The sequence below is a fragment of the Phlebotomus papatasi genome, chromosome 1 (assembly GCF_024763615.1).
Source record: "Phlebotomus papatasi isolate M1 chromosome 1, Ppap_2.1, whole genome shotgun sequence".
Lineage (NCBI taxonomy): Eukaryota > Metazoa > Arthropoda > Insecta > Diptera > Psychodidae > Phlebotomus > Phlebotomus papatasi.
In genome coordinates, this window is record NC_077222.1 from 2,401,910 (window position 1) to 2,428,383 (window position 26,474).

Below are 26,474 nucleotides of genomic sequence, written 5' to 3' on the forward strand. Positions count from 1 at the left end.
AAATTCGTCAGAATATTTCGGCAGATTTATGACGAATCTCTGATGAATTTCTGTAGATATTCTGTAGATTTTTTCTACATTCCAGACTTTCCAGACAAGATGTGTCAGAAGAGATGGAAAAATTTTTCACTGAAGTTTGCAAAATTCTATAGAGTTATTCTTAGTGATATCACGGTGTTTATATAAAATAAAGAATTCTGCGACGCCGTGTTACAAGTAGAGAAAAGTGAAGTGAAAACTTTAAACAGAGTGTCGACCAAAATTTCGTGTTTTTGTATCATTCGATTGGCGATTTTTAAGAAATTAGTATTTTTGCTCGCAGTTTTTTTACTTATCTAAAATGTGTACTCGGTAATGCTTGTTAAGCAGAGCATACAATTTTCTTTATAACTTCTACAGTTTCTTCATAAATCAACAATATTTTTGTGAAGTAATGGAGGTTATGCAAATTTTCTAGGGAGAAATTCTGCCGAGAATCTGCAGATTTTCTCTGAATGTACTAGAATATACCGTTAAAATTCAAAAAACCTCCGAGTAAAATCGGCAGGTAGAGCAATGATTTGACGGGTAGCTTTTTAGCTACAGTAGACTCTCTCAAATTCGGGCATATGGGACCGAAATGTCAGCCGAATTGGACAGAAATTCGGGCGACAAACTTTTTGAAATGCAACGATTTTTTATTCATGTGCATATAGATATTGAGTTTACACATTCATATATAACGTAAATTGCATGAAAATCCCTCAATAATGCAAAATCACATCAAAACTATGACAAATCATGCCAAATTTGAGCATATTTGATTCATTTGATAATCATAATCAAACTTGAAAAATGACAACAAACTTTTTTCAAATGTAACCGCTGCCCGAATTTAAAAGTAGCCCGATCTTAAAAGAGCCGAATTTGCGAGAGTCTACTGTAAATTAAGGAATTTATTGCCGTATTTGGCGCGTTTTCACCGCCATCTACCTTTATCTTTTTATTTAACAATTATTATTGACCGTGCCAATTACGAACAGAAGTTTACTGAAATATTTTATTTATAATTCAAATTATTCTATCTACACATTCTTATTTTCTTGCTCCTTGGGATCCGTACTGTCCGTACTATTGCTGTCTTTGTTATCTATCTCGTACTTTTCAGTTTGCTTTAATCCTGAATAATGGATCACTGTGGCCTTTTCCACTTTTAACATTTTGGCAAATTTCTGGGCTGGAATTTTAGGATAAATGGTCAGGATATGCTTCTATAATTAATTTAAGTTTAATTTGGTAATAATTGTTACCTTGTGAAAGATGTTCATCTTCATCCTTGATCCCATGATACTTGGCCCAGTCTATCTTTCCGCGGTACATTGCATAACAAACAAACCCAAAGGCATTCCAGGCCAGAAACATGTATCCAAAACTCAGCCTATCTCGCCAGGTTTCGGCTGTCACGAAGGGAATTGGCCGGGTGTTGCGTCTGATGAATCTCCTGATCCATCGGAAGCGGAAAAGGGCCATGATCCGGAGGTGTTTTGAAGCACTGTCTTCCCGTGTTTTGATAAACCTAACCTCACTTTGTGAAAGCCAGAAGGTAGACCTATATTTGCTTATGGTATTTGTGATTTATTTGGAATCAGGCAATTCGGTTTTCGAATGAACATTTCGTGTTACCGATTTATTGGATTTTTGAGAACTCAGGCAATTAGTGGTTTTGAAAAGGTCTCAATTGGGTCTACACTAGGGTGCTCTAGAATCAATTAATGTCACTTTTAGAACGGATTTAATAATTTACTTGATGGCATAAGCTGTGAAATTGTAGGAATCGCAGGCAGTGAGTGTCAAAATCAAAGTGAAAGGTGAAAAAGTAAATGAACAATTGTGCTGAAGATAATTCGGTAAACGAAAGGACTGCATTAATGGATGGCCATGTGGGTGAGTCACATATCGTGAGGACTTCTGATCGTTTGGAGGATCAAGACAGGAAGGGCAAAAAGAAGCGAAATACTCGAGAAAATAGACCAAATTATGGGGTAGGTTTCTGACCTTTTTCTGACTCATCACTTCCTCCGGATTTTGTTTTGGGTAACTCAAATGATTTGTCTGCAGACAACAAGCACAACTCAGGCTGGCCCTGTGCCTTCCGGAGAGTCTTCTCAGAACAACAGCGATGGTCCAAATATCCCATCTCAGGGCACGACAGAGGAAGCTTCATGGGAAGAAGAGGAGGGACTCAAGTATGGAGCTCAGCATGTCATTAAGCTTTTTGTTCCAGTGTCACTCTGCATGCTCGTGGTTGTAGCCACAATAAGTTCAGTCAATTTCTACTCTACCAAGGATTACTACCTGTAAGGTCCTTTGAGAAATCCTTGAATTGTTGGAATTCACAATTTTTTGGGTTTTCAGTTTGTACACTCCATTCCATGAGACATCTCCGGATACGGGAACCAAGATATTGGATGCTTTGGCTAATTCTCTCATTCTCATGACTCTGATCGTGGTCATGACAATTCTCCTTATAATCCTGTACAAAAAGAGATGCTACAAAATCATCAATGGATGGTTAATTCTTTCGTCCTTTATGCTTCTCTTTATCTTCAGTTACCTCTATTTGGAGTACGTATTTATCAATTTTTATCACAGGATGATAGGCTTGAACGTTCATATTCCTTGTCCTTTTAAGGGAAGTTCTGCGGGCATACAACATCCCGATGGATTATCCAACTGCAATCTTGATTATGTGGAACTTTGGGGTTGTGGGCATGATCTCCATTCACTGGTTGGGTCCATTGAGACTACAGCAAGCATACCTGATTTTCGTAGCAGCCTTAATGGCTCTGGTATTTATCAAGTACTTACCAGAATGGACTACTTGGGTAGTTTTAGCTGTGATCTCAATTTGGGACTTGATTGCAGTCCTTTCGCCCAAAGGACCTCTCCGGATTCTCGTGGAAACAGCCCAAGAGCGCAACGAACAAATATTCCCAGCTTTGATTTATTCATGTAAGTTTTTTGGTTTTATTGTTAAAGAAAAAAATTAAACACGGCGTAGAGGTTATGTTGGATTTTGAGGTTATAAATTACCTAAAGCCGTTTTAAACCAGAGGTTTAGCCTAGTTCCCGAAGGTCTCAGAATCCTAAATAGCAACCAATTTTATTGCTCTTTCAGAACCTAATAGGTCATTTGTCCTTAATAATTCAATCCTAAGTAAAATTTTCCAAAATATCTTGACTAAAAAGAAATTATAATAACAGTTAAGCCATATGGCTAAGCCTTAGGTCTGAAGCCCGTATAACCCTAAATTACAGTAGACTCTCTCTCAATCGGGCGTATGGGGCAAAATGTCAACCAAATTATCGAGAGATTCGGGTGCCAAATTAATTGAAAATTCCATAAAAAGCGCTCAATTAAAAAGATTCAGGAAAAAAACAAGGGGAATTAAAGCGAATTTGAGCAAATTTCCTTCAAAATGAAACGTGAAAATTGTCAACAAATTTTTTATATTTTTTATATTTTATAATTTTTTTAATTTTATATGACAAAATAAGCATTGTGCAGCATTAATTACCTTGAATTTTTTAGGTTACACATAATTATAACCTAAAATTTTTTAATTAACCTCTTACGGCGTTATCACACTTGCACATTAAAATTTTTAATGCGATTCGCATTAATTGTCGCTTGTGAGCGTCCAAATATGTTATTTGTGCTTTGAGTCACTTAATATTTGGGGTTTTTCTATTTATTGATAAAGAAGTGAACTTGGCCTGCAAAAATAAGTTTAAATTTACCTAAAGCATAAATATTTTTCATATTAAAAAATTAAAGAGAAAATCGCATTAATTTTTCACATTAATGCTATAAATCAATTTATATCAGATTTTGCGGGCCAAGTCTACCTTTTTATCAACAAATAGATGAAATTTTGAATATAAAATGATTCAAACACAAAAATTACACATTTGGACTCTCACCAGCAACAATTAATGTGAATCATTTTAAAATTTTAATGTGCAAGTGTGATAACACAGTTAGTCAAATAGAAAAATTTTAGGTTATCTCTAGACTGAAAAAGTTTTAAGTTAAATTACGTTTACTAGTCAGTTTTTAAATTTCGAGAAAAATCCGTGAGAGATAGACACTTAGGATTTTATTCGGAGTCCATTAATTCAGTCGGCTTTAATTTATGTAAAACTAGGTATACTTCACAAAGTCGAAAAAAATCTTGATAGCAAGAATTTATAAACCGAAAAAGCGTAATAAATTTTTGTTGTTCACTTTAATTTAATCGTAGAAACATCCTTTTTTACTTTGGTATTAATTTAATAAGGCATTGAATAAACGAGCAAAAAAAAGTAAAATTTCGTCATCAAATAAATAAAAATGAGCAGTAAAAAATAAAATAAATGGCAGTAAAAAATTAATAAAAGCAGTATTTTATCAAAAACAGTCAGTAAAAAAATGAGCAGTAAAAATACTACAAATTTAGCAGTGAAAACTTAAAACTGAGCACCAAAAATTAAAAGTAAGCAACAAAGAATAAAACTTGGTCAAAAAATAATAATTAAATAAATAATAATAATAATAAATAAATAATAATAATTAATAATTAATAAATAATTTTTGTTTTAAATTTCTCTGATCAAATTATATGTTTTTACTGTATTTAATATATTCGCTGTATTTTAATATGCTCACTTTTATTTTTTTACTGTTCATTTATAATATTTTGCTGTTCATTTTTTTTTAATTTTTTACTGAACCTTTCAATTTTTTTCCACTAACTTTATTTTTCACTGCTCACTATTTTTTTTACAGTTTACTTTTAATTTTGTATTTAGAAAAAAAAAATAAAATTTGGTAAAAATGAGCAGTAAAAAATCAAAAAATTGTCAGTAAAAATTAAAAAAAAAAAAAAACAGAAATCGTCAATCAGAGCAAATGACACTCAAATCATTCAGTTTTTTTCTAAGTGGAGATAGGAAAAATTCCTGCCTCCACCTAAAAAAAATTAATTTAATCCCAAAATTAAAAAAAAACCAGTACTTTATTAAAAACGGTCAGTAAAAAAAATAAGAAATGAGCAGTAAAAAACTACAAACTGAGCAGTAAATACTTAGTACTGAGCAGTAAAAATTAAAAGTGAGCAGCAAAGAATGAGACTTGGTCAAAAAAAAATATAAACCACTTTTTAATTTGTCCCTGATCAAATTAGATATTTTTACTGTTCATTTTTAATACATATGTTCACTTTTATTTTTTTTACTGCTCATTTTTAATTTTTTACTGAACCTTTTAATGTTTTGCTGGTCTCTTTTAATCTTTTGCTGCACATTTTTAATTTTTTACTGCTCCTTTCAATTTTTTGTCGATAACTTTTTACTGCTCACTATTTTTTTACAGCTTACTTTTAATTTTTTATTGTTCCTTTAAAATTACTGCTCGGTTTTAATGTTTTGCTGCTTACTTTTAATTTTTTCCTGCTCATTTTTATTTTTTACTGCCCCTTTTAATTTTTTGCTGCTCATTTTTTAATTTTTTTTCTGCTCACTAATTTTTTTACTACTCACTTAATTTTTAACGGCACTTTTAATTTTTACTGCTCACTTTTTTTACAGACCAATTATTTTTAATTCTCTGCTGATCATATTTTACATTTTACTGCTCATCTGTTTTATTTTTAATGTTTAAAATTGTATTGTTTGATACCGTTTAAATCCGATGAATAAAAATATCGGGAAATGAAATTGCCAGAGGAAGCGTATTCATTAAAACTAATTTAAAAAATTAAGTGGATTTACTTGAAAGATTTTGAATCTCGAATAAACCCGAATCGGTTTAAACCGCTTATAAACCGGTAATTTTCTTAGGACGAAATTTGCAATTTAATCATAGTTACAAACACTTATTAAAAAAAGTATTTAATCTCGTAATTCTTTTTCAAACGGTTTGCGAAGCTTTTTCCACTTTGCTATCTTATTTCTTGTATTTTGGTCTTTGCAATATAAAATGATTCCTTTTTTAGCAACTTTTATCTATTCGTACATGGGAGCTGACCAGGATTCCCAAGCTCCCATTGCGAGGCCAACTGTTGTTCCACGAAGGCATCAGGGGGGTCCTTCGACGGAAAATCCTGGCAATATGCCTCAGAATTCTGAGGATCCTGAGAGTGGATTCACTAAGGAATGGGCAACAACAACAAATGAACGTTCAGCGAGGCGTCAACTCGAAGTTCAAGCAAATGTTTCCAACAATCCCAATCGTTCGACGGAGTACAGGACAGTGACAACTGAAGAGAATCCTCCAAATTATGAAGTTCCGGAGGAGAGGGGCATCAAACTGGGTCTGGGAGATTTTATCTTCTATTCCGTTCTCGTGGGAAAGGCCTCAAGCTACGGAGATTGGAATACGACAATTGCGTGTTTTGTGGCAATTCTCATTGGATTGTGCTTGACTCTCCTGCTTCTGGCTATTTGCCGAAAAGCTCTTCCTGCCTTGCCAATTTCCATAACATTTGGCCTGATTTTCTGCTTTGCCACGAGCGTTGTTGTTAAGCCTTTCACCGAGAGCTTGGCATCTGAACAGGTCTTCATTTAAAATTCCTCTCTTTACTGTAACTTATTATTCATGTATCTTTACTCTTAAACCTTTTCAAAACTAATAAAAGACTTGGGAAAGAAAAACACGATTTGTTGTATCTTTTTAAATTTTTAGTTTTTATTTCTTTTACGGTGAAGTGCAATTGAACAATCCTTTAGGAATGGGGCTCCGAAACGTGAGCTCTAACGTTTTTGTTTTTTTCTTAAAACTACAAACAGATTAACCTCAAATATTTAGGTTTATCAAACGCTGTTTTATGGCTTCTGATTGGCTGGAACTTTAAGCTTACTCGCTAAAAGAAAGTTTAACAGTGTTGAGCTTTCCTAAAGCTCACTAAAATTTGTAGCCTGAAAGATACTTTCGTGCTATAAACTTCTTGAAACTTACTCAAGTTTACAGCATGAAAGCTGTTTTCGTGCTATAAACTTCCCGAAAGCTCACTAAGGTAAGAGCCTGGCAGCTGTTTTGTGCTGTAAGCTTTCCGAAAGCTTACTAGTTTATAGCCTGAATGCTGCTTTCATGTTATAAACTTTCCGAAAGTTCACTATGATTATAGCTCGAAAGCTGCTTCGTGCTATAAGCTTCCCGAAAGTTTACTAGAGTTTATTGCATGAAAGCTGCTTTCGTACCATCAAATTTCTGGAAGCTCACTTAAGTTTATAGCTCGAAAACAGCTTCGTGCTATAAACTTCCTGAAAGTTTACTAAGGTTACAGACTGTCAGTTGCTTCGTGCTATAAACTTTCCGTAAGGTCACTGAAGTTTATAGCTAGAAAGCAGGATCGTGTTATAAACCTTCTGAAAGTTTACTAGAGTTTATTGTATGAAAGCTGATGTCGTGCTATAAATTTTTTGAAAACTTACTAGAGTTTATAGCATGAAAGATGCTTTCGTGTTATAAACTTCCTGAAAGCTTACTCAAGTTTACAGCATGAAAGTTCTTTTCGTGCTATAAACTACCCGAAAGCTCACTAAGGTTATAGCCTGACAGCTGCTTCATGCTATAAATTTCCTGAAAGCTTACTAAAGTTTACAGCATGAAAGCTGTTTTCGTACCATAAATTTTCTGAAAGCTCACTAAAGTTTATATCTGGAAAATAGCATCGTGTTATAAATTTCCCGAAAACTCACTAAGGTTATAGCCTGACAGCTGCTTCGTGCTATAAACTTTCCGAAAGTTTACTAGAGTTTATAGCCTGAAAGATGCTTTCGTGTTATAAACTTCCTGAAAGCTTACTCAAGTTTACAGCATGAAAGTTATTGCATGAAACATTCCGAAAGCACATTAAAGTTTATATCAAGACAGCTACTTTCGTGCTATAATCTTCCCGAAAGCTCACTAAGCTCACATATAGCCTGACAACTGCTTCGTGCTATAAACTTTTCGAAAGCTTACTCAAGTTTACAACATTAAAGCTGCTTTCGTTCTATAAATTTCCCGAATGCTCTCCAAGTGCTATAAACTTTCCGAAAGTTTACTAGGGTTTATAGCCTGAAAGATGCCTTCGTGCTATAAACTTCCTGAAAACTTACTCAAGTTTACAGCATGAAAGCTGTTTCGTATTATAAAGATTCCGAAAGCACATTAAAGTTTATATCAAGACAGCTGCTTTGGTGCTATAAACTTGCCGAAAGCTCACTGAAGTTTATAGCTCGAAAACTGCATCGTGCTATAAACTTTCCGAAAGTTTACTACAGTTTATAGCATGAAAGCTTCTTTCGTGCTATAAATTTTCTGAAATCTCCGTAGAGTTTATAGCACGAAACCTGCTTTGGTGCTATAAACGTAAGATATTTCAATGATAAAATACGAGTAACGCGATATGCGAATAAATTGAGAAGAATTTTTATGGCAGAAACGATTCAGAATAGTCTTGCTATAAAATAAAACTAACCGTCAAGAGATCGCAATCGATGCATTCTAAAGCTTTCAGATAATAATGAGCTATAATGGCGTCCAAAAGCTATAAAAATAATTGTGTAATAGTAAGACGATACCGAAACACCCGAAAATCCTTGACGCTATGAAAATACTTCGTTGTTTATCCGCAAATTGCGTTAACCGTATTTTTATAAAATTTTTTAAATTTATAGCACGAACGTCCAACTTTGTTGAACTTATTTCAGCGTGAAAACTGTCAGTTTCAACCAATCAGAGAACATGTTACAGCATTTGACGAATCAAAATATTTGATGAGCATAAACATTTCAGTCATCTGTTTGAGCCTTAAAATCGGTGTAGAAGGAATTTTATCTAATTAATTTGAATATTTTACAATTTTTTGTGAATCTCGCGTTTAAAGGGAGAATTTTTTGTTTTAGTCAATACCACGTTCTGTAGTCTAAGTATTATATCATTCTTTTTCTATATAATTATTTTTTTTACTAAAATTCAACAAACCCACAATATATTTACAAAAAATGCTTAATTTATACAAAGTCTCGTGGTAAACCCTACATTGTGGTATTTAAGTGCAGTATTTTAAGATTATTTTAAAGGTATAGTTAACAATTTCTTTCTCATTTACGAATAAATTATCTCACTTGCAGTTAATCTTTTCACATTTCTTTTTTTTTGTCGATCTCTCTATACTTTGAATATTTTATAATTTCTTTTTTTTTAACTCAATTTGCCTAGTCTTTTGGCACATTTCATACTATCTGTAATTATTACATTACATAAACCTAGTTTCTTTCTCAAATTTCATACATTCATTTAATCTCGACCTAAAAACATGCAACTTCTCCTTTCGGACAACCTTTTACTTTTCGGGGATCTTTAAGGGACTTGCATTATATTACGAACTCAAAGAGCAGTAAGCTCCTTTTTTTTTAATTAATTAAGCTTACTGTAGGGCAAAAGGGATAAATGGTACTTAAGGTTGACTAGGTGTTGTCATAGGTGCTGCTCGATACAGTGAATTAATTCCCTTGATGGGCAGCGGGTGGGCTTCAGTATTGAAAACCCACTCATCTAGTGGAATGAACGAATCATCTGAGAACAGGAGATACAGATACTGGAAAGAAAACCATTTATAATTATCAAAAACTGAAAAAAAACCGCTGAATTGAATTTAAAAGCGCTGAATTGTCTTAAAATGCTTTAAATTGATTTTGATGACGCTGAATTTAATTTAAAAGCGCTAACTTGCCTTTTTTAATGCAAGTTTTAATGATTTTGAAGATGCTAAATTGGTTTTGAAAGCGCTGAATTAATTATAATCGCCTTTAATTGATATTTGAAGACGCTGAATTTATTTTGAAAGCGCTGAATTAATTTTAAACGCGTTTTATTAATTTTAAAAGGGCTAAATTAATTTTAAAAGCGTAAAATTAATTTTGAAGACGCTGAATTTTCATTGAAAGCACCTAATTGACTTTAAAAGCACTGAATAAATTTGAATCAATTCGATTTTGAAGACGTTGAAATAGTTTTGAACGTCTTGAATCGATCTTAAAAGTTTTAATTAAATTTTTAATGCGCTGAATTGATTTTAACCACTTTAACTTGTTTTTAAAGACGTTGATTTGATTTTGAAAGCGCTGAATTAATTTTAATCACTTTGAATTGATTTTGAGGACGCTGAATTTGTTTTGAAAGCGCTGAATTAATTTTAAACGCGTTTTATTAATTTTAAAAGGGCTAAATTAATTTTAAAAGCGTTTGAAGTGTATGAAGATACTGAATTATCATTAAAAGTATCGTATTCACTTAAAAAAAAAACTCTGATTAAATTTAAAACAATTCGATTTGGAAGACTTTGAAATGGTTTTGAATCGATTTTAAAAGTTGTAAATTAATTTTGAAGGCGCTGAATTGGTTTTGAAAGCATTGAATTAATTTGAAACGTGTTTTATTAATTATAAAATCGTCAAGTTCATTTCAAAGATGCTGAATTATCATTGAAAGCACCTAATTGACTTTAAAATCGCTTAATAAATTTAAATCAATTCGATTTTGAAGACGCTCAAATAGTTTTGAACATTCTGGATCGCTTTTAAAAGTTTTAATTAAATTTTGAAGGCTCTGAATTGATTTTGACCACTTAAACTTGTCTTTGAAGACGCTGATTTGATTTTGAAAGTGATGAATTAATTTTGAACGCGTTTTATTAATTTTATAAGGACAAAATTAATTTTAAAAGCGTAAAATTCATTTTGAAGATGCTGAATTATCATTCAAAGCACCAAATTGACTTTAAAAGCGCTGAATAAATTTAAATCAATTTGATTTTGGAGACGTTGAAATGGTTTTGAACGTCATAAATCGATTTTAAAAGTTTTAATTAAATTTTGAAGGCGCTGAATTGGCTTTGAAAGCGCTGAATTAATTTTGAAGACGCCGAATTGTATTTGAAATGGCCTAATTCAATTTGAAAACACTGATCTAACTTTTAAAGCGCTAAATAACTTTCAAACACGTTAGATTGGTTTTAAAAGAGCTGAACAAATTTTAATCAATTTCATTTTGAAGACGTTGAAATGGTTTGAAAGTTTTGAATCGATTTTAAAAATTTTAAATTAATTTTGAAGGCACTGAATTGGTTTTGAAAGCGCTGAATTAATTTTAAAAGCGTAAAATTGATTTTGAAGACACTGCATTGTATTTGAAATGGTCAAATTGAATTTGAAAACACTGAACTAACTTTCAAAGCGCTAAATGATTTTCAAAGACGTTAAATTGGTTTTAAAAGAGCTGAACAAATTTTAATCAATTTGATTCTGAAGACGTTTAAATGGTTTTGAATCAATTCGTAAAGCTTTAAAATGATTTTGAAGGCGCTGAATTGGGTTTGAAAGCGCTGAATTAGTTTGGAACGCGTAGAATTGTTTTGAAACCGCTGAATAGATTTGAAACGTATCTATTACAATTGATAGTAAAGCAATGAGTATGACACTAATTTGATTTTAAAAAAGCTAAATTAATTTTAAAAGAATTCAATTGATTTCAGAGACCGTGAATTGATCTTGAAGGCGCTGAATTGATTTTGGAAGCACTAAATTGACTTAAAAAGCGCTGAATTTGTAAAGAAATGCCTTCCAAATCAATTAGCTAAATAAGGACAAAATTATCCTGATCCTTTCGATTTTATCTTATAAAAAAATAAAAGTAATTAAAAATAAACAGAAAGGAAATGTGCTGAACTTCTTAGAAATTACATTTAAATTTCTTTTCTTCTTTTTAAGTTCTCAATTGATGGTATTTTTTCAAAATTCATTTTAAAAAAACGCTGAATTACTAATTTAAATGCAATGCTACAGTCTGCAACAGACGATTGCAACAAACTACAAGGCAAGCAACTGAGCAATCTTCTATTCAAAAAATAGCGCTGAATTGCTCAATTTTACTATGCAGACAAGATGATAAGAAGTTGAAATAAATGCTGTCATTGCAAAAAAAAAATATGAATACAAAATCAGTAGAGATGCTAGATGGCATTGAATGGAAAAATAAAGGAAGAAAACTAATAATTGTAGAGACCGTTGTGTAAGAAAATTTTAAGTTAAACATTTACATTTAGCCGAGACACATATTTGATATTTTCCCGGTATGTGTCTTGGCTAGATGTTTTCTCCTAATCACTTTCTTTTCGACTTACCTTGAGTGTCTCCGCAAGGAAGAAACTCTGCTGTACATCATCCTTCTGTGGTTCCTCCATGTAGACATTCTTCAGTCCTGAATATCCATTGGGTGTTCGGCAGTGTTTCTCAAGAGCCTGCACAGCCTCCCAACCCCAATCCCGATATTTCTGTTGATGCGTCAGGCGCCACATTATGAAATAACTCTCAAATGTTTCCGGTCGTAAAATGTAGTATTTCTCTGAAGTCTTGAGAGCTTTTGCCTCAACTGCTTCACTGAATCTAAATGATTCTGGTCCTAATTTCGTGGGTGTCCTAATGTAACTCTCATGGCAGGTATTTGTCAGTCCATGGGCTATTTCCATGTACTTTGTTGACCATTCGTTTGAGAGTGTCTGAGACCCGAGTCCAAATAATCCGCCCGCAAAGCACGCTAAATGATCCATTTTGTGCTCTAGGCGGTCAAATTTCATGTCCGATACATAAATCAATCCACCGTGACTCTTTCTCACCATGTGCTCAATAATTGGTGGCATGGCTTCGTCAAACATTATACGAGCTTCCTGATCTACGCGTCCAGATTGAATCCAAGCTTTCAGCAAATACTCAAAGTAGCTATCACCTAAGGCACCTAGGGACATGTGATCTGAAAAGAGAGGAAATTCCATTGGAAATTCAGGAAGAAAATCCTCTCATTTTGAAAGTTATATTGAGAATTCAAGGGGATCGATCTATAAGAAGACAGTGCAAAATGATTTTGGGAAATGTCCTCGGAAAAATCGCGGAGAATTCCACTACTTTTCCAACGGAAGTCGTAGAATACTTCCATAAGGTTTCCAAAACGGCGAAATTTACCACTTTTTCAATGTTTGCATTTGAGAATTCAAGGGGGTAAATTTATATAGAACACAGTGTAAAATGATTTTGGGAAATGTCCACGGGATTCTTCGGAAAATCACGGAGAATTCCACTAGTTTTCCGACGAGACTCGTAGAATAATTCCATAAGATTTCCAAAGGATGAAATTTAGCACTTTTTTAATGTTCGTCTTTGAGAATTAAAGGAGATCAATTCATACAGAAGACAGTGTAAAATGTTTTGTGAAATGTTAAAGAGATTCTTCGGAGAATCACGGAGAATTCCAATAGTTTTCCGACGAGACTCGTAAAATAATTCCATACGATTTCCAAAGGATGAATTTTAACACTTTTTCAATGTTCGTCTTTGAGAATTCAAGGAGATCAATTCGTATAGAACACAGCGTATAAGATTTTAGGAAATGTACACGGGATTGCTCGGAAAAATAACGGAGAATTCCACTAGTTTTCCGATGGAACTTGTAGAATAATTCAATAAGATTTCAATGATCGAATTTGAGAATTCAAGACGATCAATTCATACAGAAGACAGTGTAAAATGTTTTGTGAAATATCCAAGGGATTCTTCGGAAAATCACGGAGAATTCCACTAGTTTTCCAATGGAGCTTGCAGAATAATTCTGTAAGATTACCAAAGAACGAATTTTACCACTTTTTCAACGTTCTAATTTGAAAATTTAAGAAGATCAATTCATATAAGAAGACAGTGTAAAATGTTATGTGAAATGTCCAAGGGATTCTTCGGAAAATCACAGAGAATTCCACTAGTTTTCCGACGAGACTCGTAGAATAATTCCATAAGATTTCCAAAGGACGAATTTTACCACTTTTTCAAAGTTAGAATTTGAGATTTCAAGGGCATCAATTCATATAGAAAACAGTGTAAAATGATTTTGGGAAATGTCCACGGGATTCTTCGGAAAAATAACTGAGAATTCCACAACTTTTCCGATGGAATTTGTAGATTAATTACATAAGGATTCCAAAAGACGATTTTTTTTCACTTTTTCAATGTTCGAATTTGAGAATTCAAGAGGATTAATTCATATGGGACACAGTGTATAAGATTTTAGGAAATATCCACAAGATTCCTCGGAAAAATAACGGAGAAATCCACTAGTTTTCCAATGGAACTTGTAGAATAATTCCATAAGATTTCCAAACGGCGAAATTTACCACTTTTTCAATGTTCGTTTTTGAGAATTCAATGGTATCATTTCATATAGAAGACAGTGGAAAATGTTTTGTGAAATGTCCAAGGGATTCTTCGGAAAATCACGGAGAATTCCACTACTTTTCCGATGGAACTTATAAAATAATTCCATAAAATTTCCAAAGGAGGTATTTTACCACTTTTTCAGCGTTTGCAAAATTTAGACAAGGTGATTTCATTCGTATTTTTTTTTTACTTTAGACAGAGATCCTTTAAATATCTTTCCTATCACTATTAATAATGTGGATAAAATCCGTGGAAGTACAAACGAAATATCTTTGGCAATATTCCAAAAGGATTTTTAAGGAAAAATACAAGACTTCTTATTGGAATTCTCATTAGATTTTTGGTTATTTACCGTGTTATTTTCCACAAGAAGTAGTGGTCGAATTCCGAAGAATTCTCCGCATCATTTGGTTATGGGGATGTACCAATAAAAAAAGTTACTCATTCTTTTTCTTTCCTTGTTTTTAAGTGAAATAAAAAAGATACTAAATATGTAGGAGTTTCTAAGCAAGTTTCGAGAGTTTTAATATCCGTTTTTAAGTTAAACGATCTTTTTTTTTTATAAAAGCACCAAAAAATTGTATTAATTTTTGTTTATGTTCGACAATGTCCTTGAATAATTCTTAATAACGATTTTCAAGGTCAAAGATTAAAAAGGCTCTAGAGAGCGTATTCCTCGACAGATTGGAGCAAGTTTGGGTTCGTTGGAAAGGTCTTTGCATCCTTTACAATTCTGAATTAAAAGGCAACGCTTTTCAGGAAACTTTTCAATAAAATAAAGAGAAATAAATAGGTAATATTTATTAGGAAAAAAACTCACATTGTCCCCACTTTCCAGTCTTCGGATTGAGATAATTGGGATACAATCCTTTGGGCTTCTCCAATTCCTTAAGGACTTGACGAACATTCTGAACACGTTCACGGTAGATAGGATTTCCCGTGATATCACTCAAATACATAAATTCTAGATGAAGTGTTCCAAATTCTGACAAAATACTACTTCCTCCACTTGCCCAACCATAATTTTTGCTGGCCTAAAAAGAAAACAATAATATTTGCAGAGCTGTCTTTTTGTTCTATATCAACAATTGTGTAAATAAATACCCCAGTTTTGAGATTAACCAACGCCAGGGGAATTCCTGTGGGTGTCTGAAAAGCTGGCAGTAGTTTATCAGCCACATAGACGGCTTTATCCTTGAATATGGGATCTCCAGTTAAGGCATAGCACGATAGCAATCCACCCACAAATCGAATATTTGTCTCAAACACTGAAATATCAACGGACTACCACAAGAAAAAAGTACCATTAAATCCTCATCATTTACATTTAGAATAAATGTTTTTTTTCTTTAAAAAGAACTCACGACATTGTCAAAGGAGAACTTTCGTGCAAGCCACTCCTTTCCTTCCTCAAATTCCTCCTGCAATCCCATCATGTACAACGTATCGAGACCATCGATAATTGTTGCCCCAAAATCAAATGCGCCAAAAACACTCCCAGAGTGTGCTCTCTTTGATATTGGGCGCAATTCATTCTTTCCCCATGCAAATTGCTTGTAATTATTCCAAGCGTGAAGCATCATCTGGAAAAAAAAGTGCACACAAACTGTGTTTAGGCAATTTAACTGCTTCACAATTTAACACACAGCATTAAAATCACCCACTTATACATAACAGTATTTTATGAATATTCATGAGTCTTATCAAGTTTAGAAAGTGTAGCATTGTTTATTGAAGGCACTATCAGTAGCTCGATTGAAGCATAAAATCCATAAAATCATTTATTTGTGCATTTTTTTTTAAAAGTATCATGTGGAATTATATAAAACTTGTTTTCAGGAAATTTTTAGAGCCTTTTTTAAAGGATTATGTAGCAATAAAATGAAGGAAGTTAGTTCTTTCTTTTTTGAGGCCCTGGATACCCATGAAGAGAATAATTTTTTGAGCAATTTAGAATTAGCAGAAATTTAGTTTTTGTGAATAATTCTAAAGTAGAAGTTGAAAGTCATCCAAATCTAAGGTTTATTTTTGCAAGCATTTAGTTCATTTAGTTAAATCTTACGGCTTTTGGATTAAGAAAAAAGAAACATAAATGCTAATGACTATTTTTTTGACTAGACTAATAGACTAATAGACAAGTATATTTTTGTAAAATAATTTTTAATTATTGAATTATTTAAATTTTCGTCTGATGTTTTAATTTAAAAGGTTTTATGAATTAGATTAAAAAAAAAAAGATTTTCGTCTGTTTTCCTAAATGTTAGGAGCTGAAAAAATTGTTTAGGATTTCAATTTAAAAATCTAAAATTATATTAAAATATTTAAAAAGCTATATTGAAGATTCTAGGTTGATTGTATACGTGAAAATTCAAGCAAGTCAGTTTAAGAAAAGTTATTACAGTGGGACCTCGATATAGTCAAACATTAACAAAAAGTTAAAATTAACATTTCCGGAATGTTATTTTAACTTTTTTCGGATTTCGCTCAGTGTAAGGTAATGGTAATTTTATGATAAAATTCGTATATTAACCATGTAATCATTTTCCCACAAAATAAATTTCTTTTCGCCATTTTGACCGAACGAAAGATCTCTTGTCTTTTCTCTCTTTATCTTAAGATTTTTTTGATTAAGCCTATAATCGCGCAATGTAAGGATTTTTGAGCTATCATTAATTTGGAAGTGAATAATATTGTATTTATGATGGCACAAACAAAAAAAAAATATGAACTTGAATTGCAAGAAGAAAAACATACAGGATGCTAGATTTTTTTAGTATAACATAGTGAAGAATCTTTTCCAAATATTCTATATAACTTTTTAAAAAACTTAATTTTTTAAAAACATGTAACATTTTAAATTGTAAAGAAAAACCGACGTGAAACTGATTTTATCAATGGTGGTCCGGAAATCGTCGGAAGTGGAAAATCACTCAGGGAAAGTGCATCAACTTTTTCCAGAGCTTTCGGCTCAGTCTCCAAGCCTTCATCATTGGGCAAATGTTCAAGATCTTCTCTGAATTTCGTTCAATTTGGCCAGACTTATTTGTACCATATGTAGAGAATGGGGAGACTTCCTTAGTAATTTAACAATTTGCACTACTCTAGGTAATAACACTTGATGCATTTTCCTTGAGTTATTTTCCACTTTTGACGATTTCCGGATCTCAATTGATAAAAAAGTACATGATAAACGATCATAAAAATAACCCTTCTAAAGAAAACGTGTAAATTTATTTAAGATTACATTTTTAATTTAAAAGATTAGTCTCTGAGAAAAAAATTTAGGATCAAAAACAAAAATAAGCAACAGAAAATTAAAATTGATAAGCAAAAAACGGTTGAAACTTCCTTATTTTTGTACATTTAAGATTTAAGTGCTGAATGGTTATAAAAGACATTGACTTGGAGTCTTCGGACGACCTTACAAGGAAAAGTATTAATCTCTAATTTGTATTCAAGAATACAAATTAAAGTTGATTTGATGCAAATTGAAAGACCTGATTCTTTAAAGTTTTTCTCTTAAGATTTGAATACAAAAACTAGTGCCTTACTTTAACAAAAACCAGGATTTCTTGCATCGTCGTTTTCTTCCGGAGGTCGGTAATGATAAGTCGGCGACAGCCAAAACCAAATTACAGGTTGGAAAAATGAAATGTAACCTAATCTTATTTATAATAAGACTAGGGTAAAATAGGGTAATACGTAATTATGAGATTTTCTCAAAATAAGCCTTACTCTAAAGTGTACTTCTTTGTGGTTTTTTGTCTTTCTTAAACAGTCAGATGCTCTCAAAATTCCGAATTAGAAATAATACCGAATTACTCCATGTGGGAGTTTTCCAAAAAAGGGTCTTCCTTAAAATAAATATGTTAAGCTATTTTTACGAATTAATGTTAAATTTAAATCGATTTTTCTGCATGAAATTGAAAAACATCACGAAGAGAAGTAATTGATGCTACAACGCCTTTTTTTATGAAGTTTCGCCCAAAATGTTTACACCATTCCTCCTAAGTTTTATTCGGTTTTTCATAATTTTAATGAAAGTATTAGGAATAATAAAAGTTTTAGACAAATTTATGAGGAATTTATAGTATTTTTGTTGCTAATACGAGCCTTAATGTGGGCGTTAACCTAAGATTATTTTTTGATGGAGTTCGTTTAAGAATAAGTGGTAACAATTAGGGAAAAATCTCAATTGGATGCAGATTTACGTAGTAGAGCCCTTGCTCCTTGATTCCAGTGTTTCGGGTTTGAATGCCCCTTTTAGATCACCATAAACATTTTGACATTATTAAAGATGTTCGAATAACGAAAAGTTTCACGAGGTATGAGATTAACCCATTCAGTCAATGTACCACAAAATTTGAGATAAAATGTTCAGATTTTGGCATTAGTTTCCTACAGATTAATAGATGAATTTTTTGGAAAGAAAAAATTTTCATCTGATATGGGGGCACGGGGAGCCTCTGTCAAACACACGTCTTAACGGTCACTGAATTTAAATTCTGTGCATTAATTCATTACAAACACTATTGGTTTAGATAGAGTAACTATCCAAGAACACCAATTGGCAACTAGAATTCAAATCAGGAAAGAGGAAAGTGGCCAATTTTAACAAATTCGACGGGATGTCGTATTTTCCGTCCGCCATTTTGAGCAAAAATTTTGCATGACCTTCCGCAAAGCAAGAAAATAATAACAAAATGTATTTACATCTCTGTCGGACTATTTTTCTCAAGTAATTGAATAACTAACGTCACTAAAAATCCATTCCCGACAGCAATTCGGATAAAAATTGCCCAGAAATAAATAATCAAAAATCACTCAATTTGCGTATGATGTATAATACAATGGTAAGGAATGGGTTAACAACCAGATCAGACGATTATATACCTCAGAACATTCAATAAGTCCAGAAATATCAATTAATCCACCTTTCGAACATTCATATTTGATGAAGTTCCCATGTACAAAAATGTTCAATAAACTTTTATCGTGGAATTGATTCATTTTTACAACATTATACTACAGTCAATTACTTTGTTTATTTAGACTTAGAGTGTTTAAACTATTGGGAGCACTGAGAAGAATAGCACATGAATTTCACACCAATTTTCCATCGTTTAAGGGTATTTTACCTCTTTGATATAATCTCTCTTCTGGGAATTTGTTAAACTATCTGTCTCTCTGTAATTCACTTCTGGAACGTGCATCTGGGAATTTCTATTGAACGATACAAAGTGCCTGCCTGTGAATTTGTACTCATCTTCATCTATTATGAGATTCTCATGGGAATCTTGCTCTGATGCCTCTGATGTCTGATGAAATTTATTTGTTAAAGTTACACCAGTCATTGCTATGACCATAAATGCACCAAGAACACCAAAAGTTTCACCCTTTCCCATTTTATTTCTTTTCTCTTTTCCTTTAATTTCTTCTACCGTTGCGAATATCTTCCACGTTCTATCTTTCTAATTTGTTATTTTGTCAAATCACTGCTATGTACTCTGTTTCACACTAAATTACATTACTGACTAATCTCTGGTTGTTCCCAACGCATTCAGAGCTTCTCTTCGTGGCAGATTTATTCGCGCTTTATCAATGAACAAGCACGACAAGCATAAAAAAATCACAATAAGTGAGCTATATTGGGAATCAGAAAAAAAACGAGAATATTTTGTGAACTTATATTGCACGAATCGCACGACGAACCATCAAAGCATGAATGGTGTGCTTTAAAATTAAAAAAAAGAGTGATAAGATCCTATCTCGTAAGCAATTTTTGATTGTGAGAAAATAGTCATTATCTTTGTGAGTTCGGTAGCATGGCAAAAACAGAATATGAGATGATTTTTAGGGGTGAATGAATATGTCAACATTTTTTTTTGTTGATTTTCTACGCTGGAGCACGCGAGGCAAAAGAGGTGATTGGGGTCAATACCAATTTTGCCATCGTATGTTCTTTTTGCAAGAAAACTCGCGGGTTTTTCCATAAAAATTTTGTGTTGTTTAGTCAAAGAACCATTTGTAGGGCTTCAGGATTATTTTGCAAAGATCTTTGGGGACTTTAGAGGTTAGGAAGCTTTTAGGGGAGTTAGAAAAATATTTATCACTATTACTGGAATTCTTATCACCAACGCACAATAACTTTTGTATTGTAAACATGTTTTCGGAATGGTCTGTGAGAGTGAGCGAGATGACTAGATTCACATCTTACTCCTTCTCACTGAAATGTCAAAAACATGTTTACAAAACTAAAGTTATTGTGCGTTGGGCATTATAATGGAATCGGTTCAACTAAGGATCGAACTAAGGGCTACTACGTCAGAAACTCCCTGCCTTCTCTATACTACAAAGACCCTAGTTTTTTTTTATATTTTCCAGCAAAATGATTTTTTAAAGGTTCTTAGAAAAATCTTTTAAGACTCAGAATTGTTTTAAACATAGAATTTCAAAGGATCTACAAAAAAATAACTGATATCAGAAAATGTTAAAAAAAAAACAAAAAAGAATTAGGGTTGTGTTTGGAATTTCGGACAACGCAGAATTCCGGACAAATCAATTTGGGAATTTAGACTTTGATCACCTAGAATTCATATTTAATAATTTTCTAATACTAGAATTTTTGAAAATTATTTAATTGGTCTTATAAGCCTTAAGAATGTTTTCCAAACTCTGAATTCTTTGTCCGGAATTTCGCAACTTGTCCGGAATTTTAGGGTCCTGGTTAAAATCCCGAAAGCGAAAATCCCGAATTTTCCAAAATCCCGAAAGCCAAAATTCCGAGCGTCAAAATCCCGAAAGCCAAAATCCCGAATTCTTAAAAGTGTCATAGCTACTTTCACGATTGCGCCGGCGCTTTCTGGAGGCAAAAGAACATTTTCTGTGTCTTGGAACGGGATTTTGGCTTTCGGGATTTTGGCTCTTTCGGGATTTTGGTTTTCGGGATTTTGGCCCTTACGGGATTTTAGTTTTCGGGATTTTGGCTTTCGGGATTTTGGCCTTTTCGGGATTTTCGCTTTTGGGATTTTGGCTTTCGGGATTTTGGCCCTTTCGGGATTTTGGCTTTTGGGATTTTGGCCCTTTCGGAATTTTGGCGTTCGGGATTTTGGCTTTCGGGATTTTGGCTCTTTCTGTATTTTAGCGTTCGGGATTTTGGCTTTCGGGATTTTGCCTGTCGGGATTTTGGCTTTCGGGATTTTGGACTTCGGGATTTTGGCTTTCGAGATTTTGGCGTTCGGGATTTTTGCCTCCGGGAATTTTAAATTTTACTCTACAATTATGATCCTCAAAGATCTTAAAAGGGCTCAAGATTATTTTAGGGATATCCTATAAACCCTGAAAAGCGTTTTTGGGGTACGGAACATGTAAAGATCCTTACCTATAAGACTTTTCACAATTTTTTGATGATTTCTTTTATTTTTAAGATTTCTGAGTTATTAAGGCCTTAGAGTAATTTTAGGAAGTTAAGTTTTTGTCTATAAAAATGCTAAAGAATGTTCTAAATTATTTTAAAATCACCATATAAGATTTTTTCTAAGTTTTTTACTGCTTGAACTTGAAGACAGAGCAGTATAGTGGGTGTCAAAAGTTTGTTGCCTAATGTATATTCAAGAAAGCAGGTAAAAACGATAAAAAAACTACTTTTTGCAAGTGAATTGCCTGTATTTCAAGAAAAAATATTATTTTAATTTTATATTTAAAAAATTATTGATTTCCAAAAGTTAATTACTTTTAATTCGTCAAAAGTTTGTTGCCTCATTTCAATAAGTAATTCAAAATGGTCAAAAACATCCAACCAACATAATGTAACCCTGGTATATTTTGAGTTTGTCATTTGAGAGGCAAATTCTGACCATTTTAAATTACTTATCCAAATGAGGCAACATACTTTTGGCGCGTCAAAAATGATCAAATTTTGGAAAACAAATTTTCATACGAAATAAAATTAATAATTTTTTTTTAAATACATAAATAAAATCTACGGACTCTATGGATCACAGGCAGCTCATTTGCAAACAGATAATTTTGATAAATAATTTTTTATAACATTTTTTCCACCTGATTTCTTGAACATACATTAGGCAACAAACTTTTGACAAATACTGTATATACATAATCCGCTTTTTGTATCAACTTGCCACCGTTTTGGAGCTTAAACGATAAGAGATGTAAATTTTCGGTCTGCGATAACCCCGAATAAAAAACATTATTGTGTAACGTTTTTCTCTTTTTTCTGAAAATTGTCCCAAAAACTTTTTCAATAATTTTCGGATACGTTTTGGAGGTAGCCCAGGAGGACTTTAAATTGAATCTGTTAATTGCTTTGCCTGATTTTTTTTAATGTTTATCAAAATTAATATTTTTTCAAATTTATTCAAATTTTTCGGAACCTATATATGATCTAAAAAAGCTCGGAAACATTGTTTAGATTAAATTTTGTTTTTTATCTTAAATACTTTTAAGAATCTTTGAAAGGTTTTTAGAAGGATGTTTTCTTAAACATCTCATAAAGGTAATAGGGCTTTGAAAAAATATATTTTTTTTTAAGATTTCCTTCTATTTGATGTTTTTTTAAGGCTTGGAATTATGATATTATTATTTTGTTTTACATATCTTAGATTTTTTTACTACATGGTACGAATGTATTGAGAAGTTCAGACATTTTTTTTAGATTTGAGTTTGTTCTGTTTTGAAAATTAATTTTTTAATCCTCTAACGGGTAAGACCGCCTCCAGGCGGTCTTCACAAAAATCACATTTACAGCGACAATAAAGGTTTTATTTATTTAAAAGTGCTATAGTGTCTTCGGTAATAGTCTTATAAACATCTCTTGAAAGTTTGAACTCATTTTGACTCTTTGTTTTGTTGCTATTTCCAGTTTTGTGTGACAGGTCAGAGAAAAAGCAACAAAAAATATTTGTGCAAAAAAACTCATTTCCAATTTCCATAAAAATACCGATTTAGAGTTATCTGACTAAAATAAATTTATTTCTTACTGAAAGATGTGTCATCCTACTTTGTATATTTTATTTAAAAAATTTGAAAAAACTAAAAATGTGAATTTTAGAAGCAAAAAGAGTTTCAAAAAATTTTTATATTTTCTCACCTAGCGCCTAAACTAAAAGAGATAATGAAGAATGGATGGTTTTTTCGACTTTATTGGATCATAATTATCCTTAGAAAACATTGTTTTAGAACTTTTTTTCGCATATTAAAGAAAACACCGTTAGAGGGTTAAAATAAAATTGAAGTTCAAATGGATTTTAGCATAGCATGTATAGTTCTTCAGGAATATTTTTAGAATTCAGAATATCCTAAGACATTTATTTTTTTAAATTAAATTCTAATGGCTCCGGCAAACCTTCTAGATCGTTAAAATTTCATGAAAACAAAATTTGCGTCCCTTTCTTTATCAAAATTTATTTGATTATCAATTGATTAGTCTTGAAAGTGAACTGAACTAAATTTAATTTCGTGTGATGTTTAAAAGAAGAAGAAGAGTGCGAAAGAGTAGGATAGACATAAGAAACATTTTTAAGAAAAAAGACATGTGAATTTTGATTTTGTGAAATTTTCCTGATTTAAAAGGTGTGCTGGAGCCGTAATAGTTCCGATGCACCTTTTAGATCGGTAAAATTTCATGTGATCGAAATTCCCATTCCTTTCTTTCTCAAAAGTTCTACATATATCTATCCTACTCTTGCGTACTCTTCTTCTTCTTCTTTTGAAAATCACACCAAATTAAAATTAGTTCAGTCCAATTTTGAGACCGAAAGAGTGGGATAGACTTATGCAAAACTTTTTAAAAAAGAGAAACGAATTTTTACTTTATGAAATTTTCCTGATCTAAAAGTATTTTATAATATAAAATTCTAGAACATTTTTAAATTGTTAAAAGTTTTTAGTGAACTTTGAAAAGTATATAACTATTATGAAATCTGTAACTTGATGTCTAACATGAGTAAATTAAAAAATAAAAATATTAAAGAAACTCATGTTTTTTTTTGAGAATTTAAAAATGTGCAAATATTTAAAATAAGTTATAAAGAGTGCCTTTGTTCTCTATGTAAAATACCTGCTTTACTGTTTCCCTTTTCTGTCGGATCGTTGCATCGGAATCTTGGCCACTTTCTGGGCCAAATTTGAGTGTTGTCGTGCCAATTTTCTCATCACTTCCGCTCGGCAATTGATTAATACTTCCATCCAGTGGTCCCTCCTGCTGACCACTCTCCCCCAGTGCCTTGTCTGATTTTTCCTCCCTATGAATCTCTGGTCGATCAATTATATCGCCCAGCTCCCCCTGAATCTTAGCTGCCAGCTTCTCCCTGTCATCAATGAGATGTGGGTCAACATCAGCCCCATTGAATCCTTGCTGGGCTATTGGGGGAGCTGGTATGAAAATCTCTGGTCCCGCTTTTTGCAACTGCTTGTACACATTCAATACCCGATTGCTACTGAAGTTGTCCGGAAGGAAGAAAAATCCACAGAAGCACACAAAACAGAATGTTAGGAGAACTAGGATAATGAGTAATTTTTCACTGTTTCGGAATGATTTTCGGGAGAAGAAGGAGGTTGTTTGAGTAGTGGTGGACCTTGAGTAGGTGGGAAGCATATTTAAATAACTTAAATTACACTTTTTCACACGATATTTTATCAATTTTTATCATATCTTCAACTATCTTGTAATTTTTACGCCATTGATGGGCAAAATATACACGTCAATTCGCTACTTGCATGCCACGTATACAAATTATAATGCTTGCATGATGGTATATTTGAATTTTGTCCGTTACATATGTCAGTGGAAAAATTTGGAAGAATTTATTATTTTCCTTTGAATTTTCACTGAGGTTGGACATTCGTTAATGATTTGATTTCGGAGTATTGATTGCAAAGGAAAGGCTGGCTGTTTATTATTAGAAAAGTATTTTATTTTAAGTTTTAGATCTCATCCTTAGATGTCAGTCTTTTGATCAAAATAGTCAATCGATTTTTTATTGACTAAAATCGACTTATCTAGGGGGAAGTGGGGCTACTTTGAGCTGTGGGGCTATATTGTTATACGTTTTTTCGCATATTTCTAAAGGAATAATAATTGTAAGGACCAGTTTCATTTAGAAATAGGCGAAAAAGTCGTATAACAATCTAGCCCCATAGTTCAAAGTAGCCCCACCTCCCCCTACTGATCAAAATTAAGTTTTTAATCGTTTTTTTTTAGTTTTAATCAAGGTGTTAAGCTGTCTACACATTATGAGCATTTTTTAAAAAAATTCTTTAAAAATTTTTTTAAAAAATTTTTTTAAAAAAAACTGTTTTTTAAAAAATTTTTTAAAAAAAAGTGCCTCCACACTAGACTTAATTTTTGTAAAAAATTTCTGACAGATTACTCTCAGCATTTCGCTTGGGATTATTTTTCATGAAAATTTGTCATTTGAGTGGTGGAAAAAGTGTGAAAAGTGTTTGTTGGAATTCCCTGGGATAGTTGTTAGTGGATGTTCGTGGAAAATTTTCCAAAATTGCGAAAGTGCAGTGTGTTTCTACAGAAGTTGTTCCCAGTGGAATCAAAGCCAGTTTTGGAGGAACATTTTCGCTGATTTTTCTTTTGAAGTTTTCAAAAGTTGTGATGTCTGTGTATTCTTGAAGATTTTTATGGTACAGTGACCTCGTGCACCAAATTAAAACATGAATGGAAAGAAGGAAATTGAAGAATTTTGGAACATGAACTTGGTAAATCAATCAAGCCAATAGACCTATTCAGAGCCACTGAGGAGATCCTAGTACATACAAGAGTCATCGGTAGTTACCACAGCCCATCACTTGAAGCCCCAGAACCACCTCCCATCATTCCTCCTTTTCAACCACGATGGAAATGTTCCCATCCGGAAGCACAAGGATGAGATGGCTACAAACTTTTGCTTCCTCCATGGGACTCCTGCTTGGACAGTAGTGGATAGAGGGAGAAGGCTTTAATGTACACCGGATAACCAATAAAAGATTTCGGATTGGAAACCAAGATATGAGAATTTATTTTTCATAAAATTTATCATAATTCTCACCAGTGTCCGGAATCAAATCAGTGTCATTCAGTATCCGGAATCAAATTTGTAAAGTTGGACTGGATCAATTTTTGCAGGAATTTTGGTGAAGCACTTTCTAATTATTCCTCAAAGTCCTTCCCCTCATCCACTATCATGCTCTTCCAATTG

At 32.6% G+C, this 26,474-nt stretch overlaps 3 protein-coding genes across 4 annotated transcripts; 1 reads left to right on the forward strand and 2 right to left on the reverse strand.

Moving 5' to 3' along the window:
• Nucleotides 1-1,046: 1,046 nt before the first annotated feature.
• Nucleotides 1,047-1,579, reverse strand: LOC129799910 (uncharacterized). Its single transcript, XM_055844203.1, has 2 exons — nt 1,290-1,579; nt 1,047-1,216 (listed from the first exon to the last, which is right to left on the reverse strand). The coding sequence occupies exons 1-2, from the start codon at nt 1,507-1,509 to the stop codon at nt 1,065-1,067; spliced, it is 372 nt and encodes a 123-aa protein (XP_055700178.1). The 5' UTR covers nt 1,510-1,579; the 3' UTR covers nt 1,047-1,064.
• A 221-nt stretch (nt 1,580-1,800) lies between these two features.
• On the forward strand, nt 1,801-6,672 carry LOC129799907 (presenilin homolog). The gene is made up of 5 exons (XM_055844200.1): nt 1,801-2,021; nt 2,098-2,336; nt 2,395-2,604; nt 2,672-2,991; nt 6,015-6,672. Exons 1-5 carry the CDS (start codon nt 1,860-1,862, stop codon nt 6,584-6,586), a joined length of 1,503 nt encoding a protein of 500 aa, XP_055700175.1. The 5' UTR covers nt 1,801-1,859; the 3' UTR covers nt 6,587-6,672.
• A 2,480-nt stretch (nt 6,673-9,152) lies between these two features.
• LOC129799905 (mannosyl-oligosaccharide alpha-1,2-mannosidase IA-like) lies at nt 9,153-24,996 on the reverse strand. Of its 2 annotated transcripts, none has more exons than XM_055844197.1 (6): nt 24,344-24,996; nt 15,630-15,848; nt 15,370-15,549; nt 15,086-15,299; nt 12,189-12,814; nt 9,153-9,605 (listed from the first exon to the last, which is right to left on the reverse strand). In XM_055844197.1, exons 1-6 carry the CDS (start codon nt 24,878-24,880, stop codon nt 9,465-9,467), a joined length of 1,917 nt encoding a protein of 638 aa, XP_055700172.1. In that variant the 5' UTR covers nt 24,881-24,996; the 3' UTR covers nt 9,153-9,464. The 2 variants fall into 2 exon arrangements, with proteins under 2 accessions (XP_055700172.1, XP_055700173.1); XM_055844198.1 differs by lacking the exon at nt 24,344-24,996 and adding an exon at nt 19,404-19,993.
• Between the last annotated feature and the right edge of the window lie 1,478 nt (nt 24,997-26,474).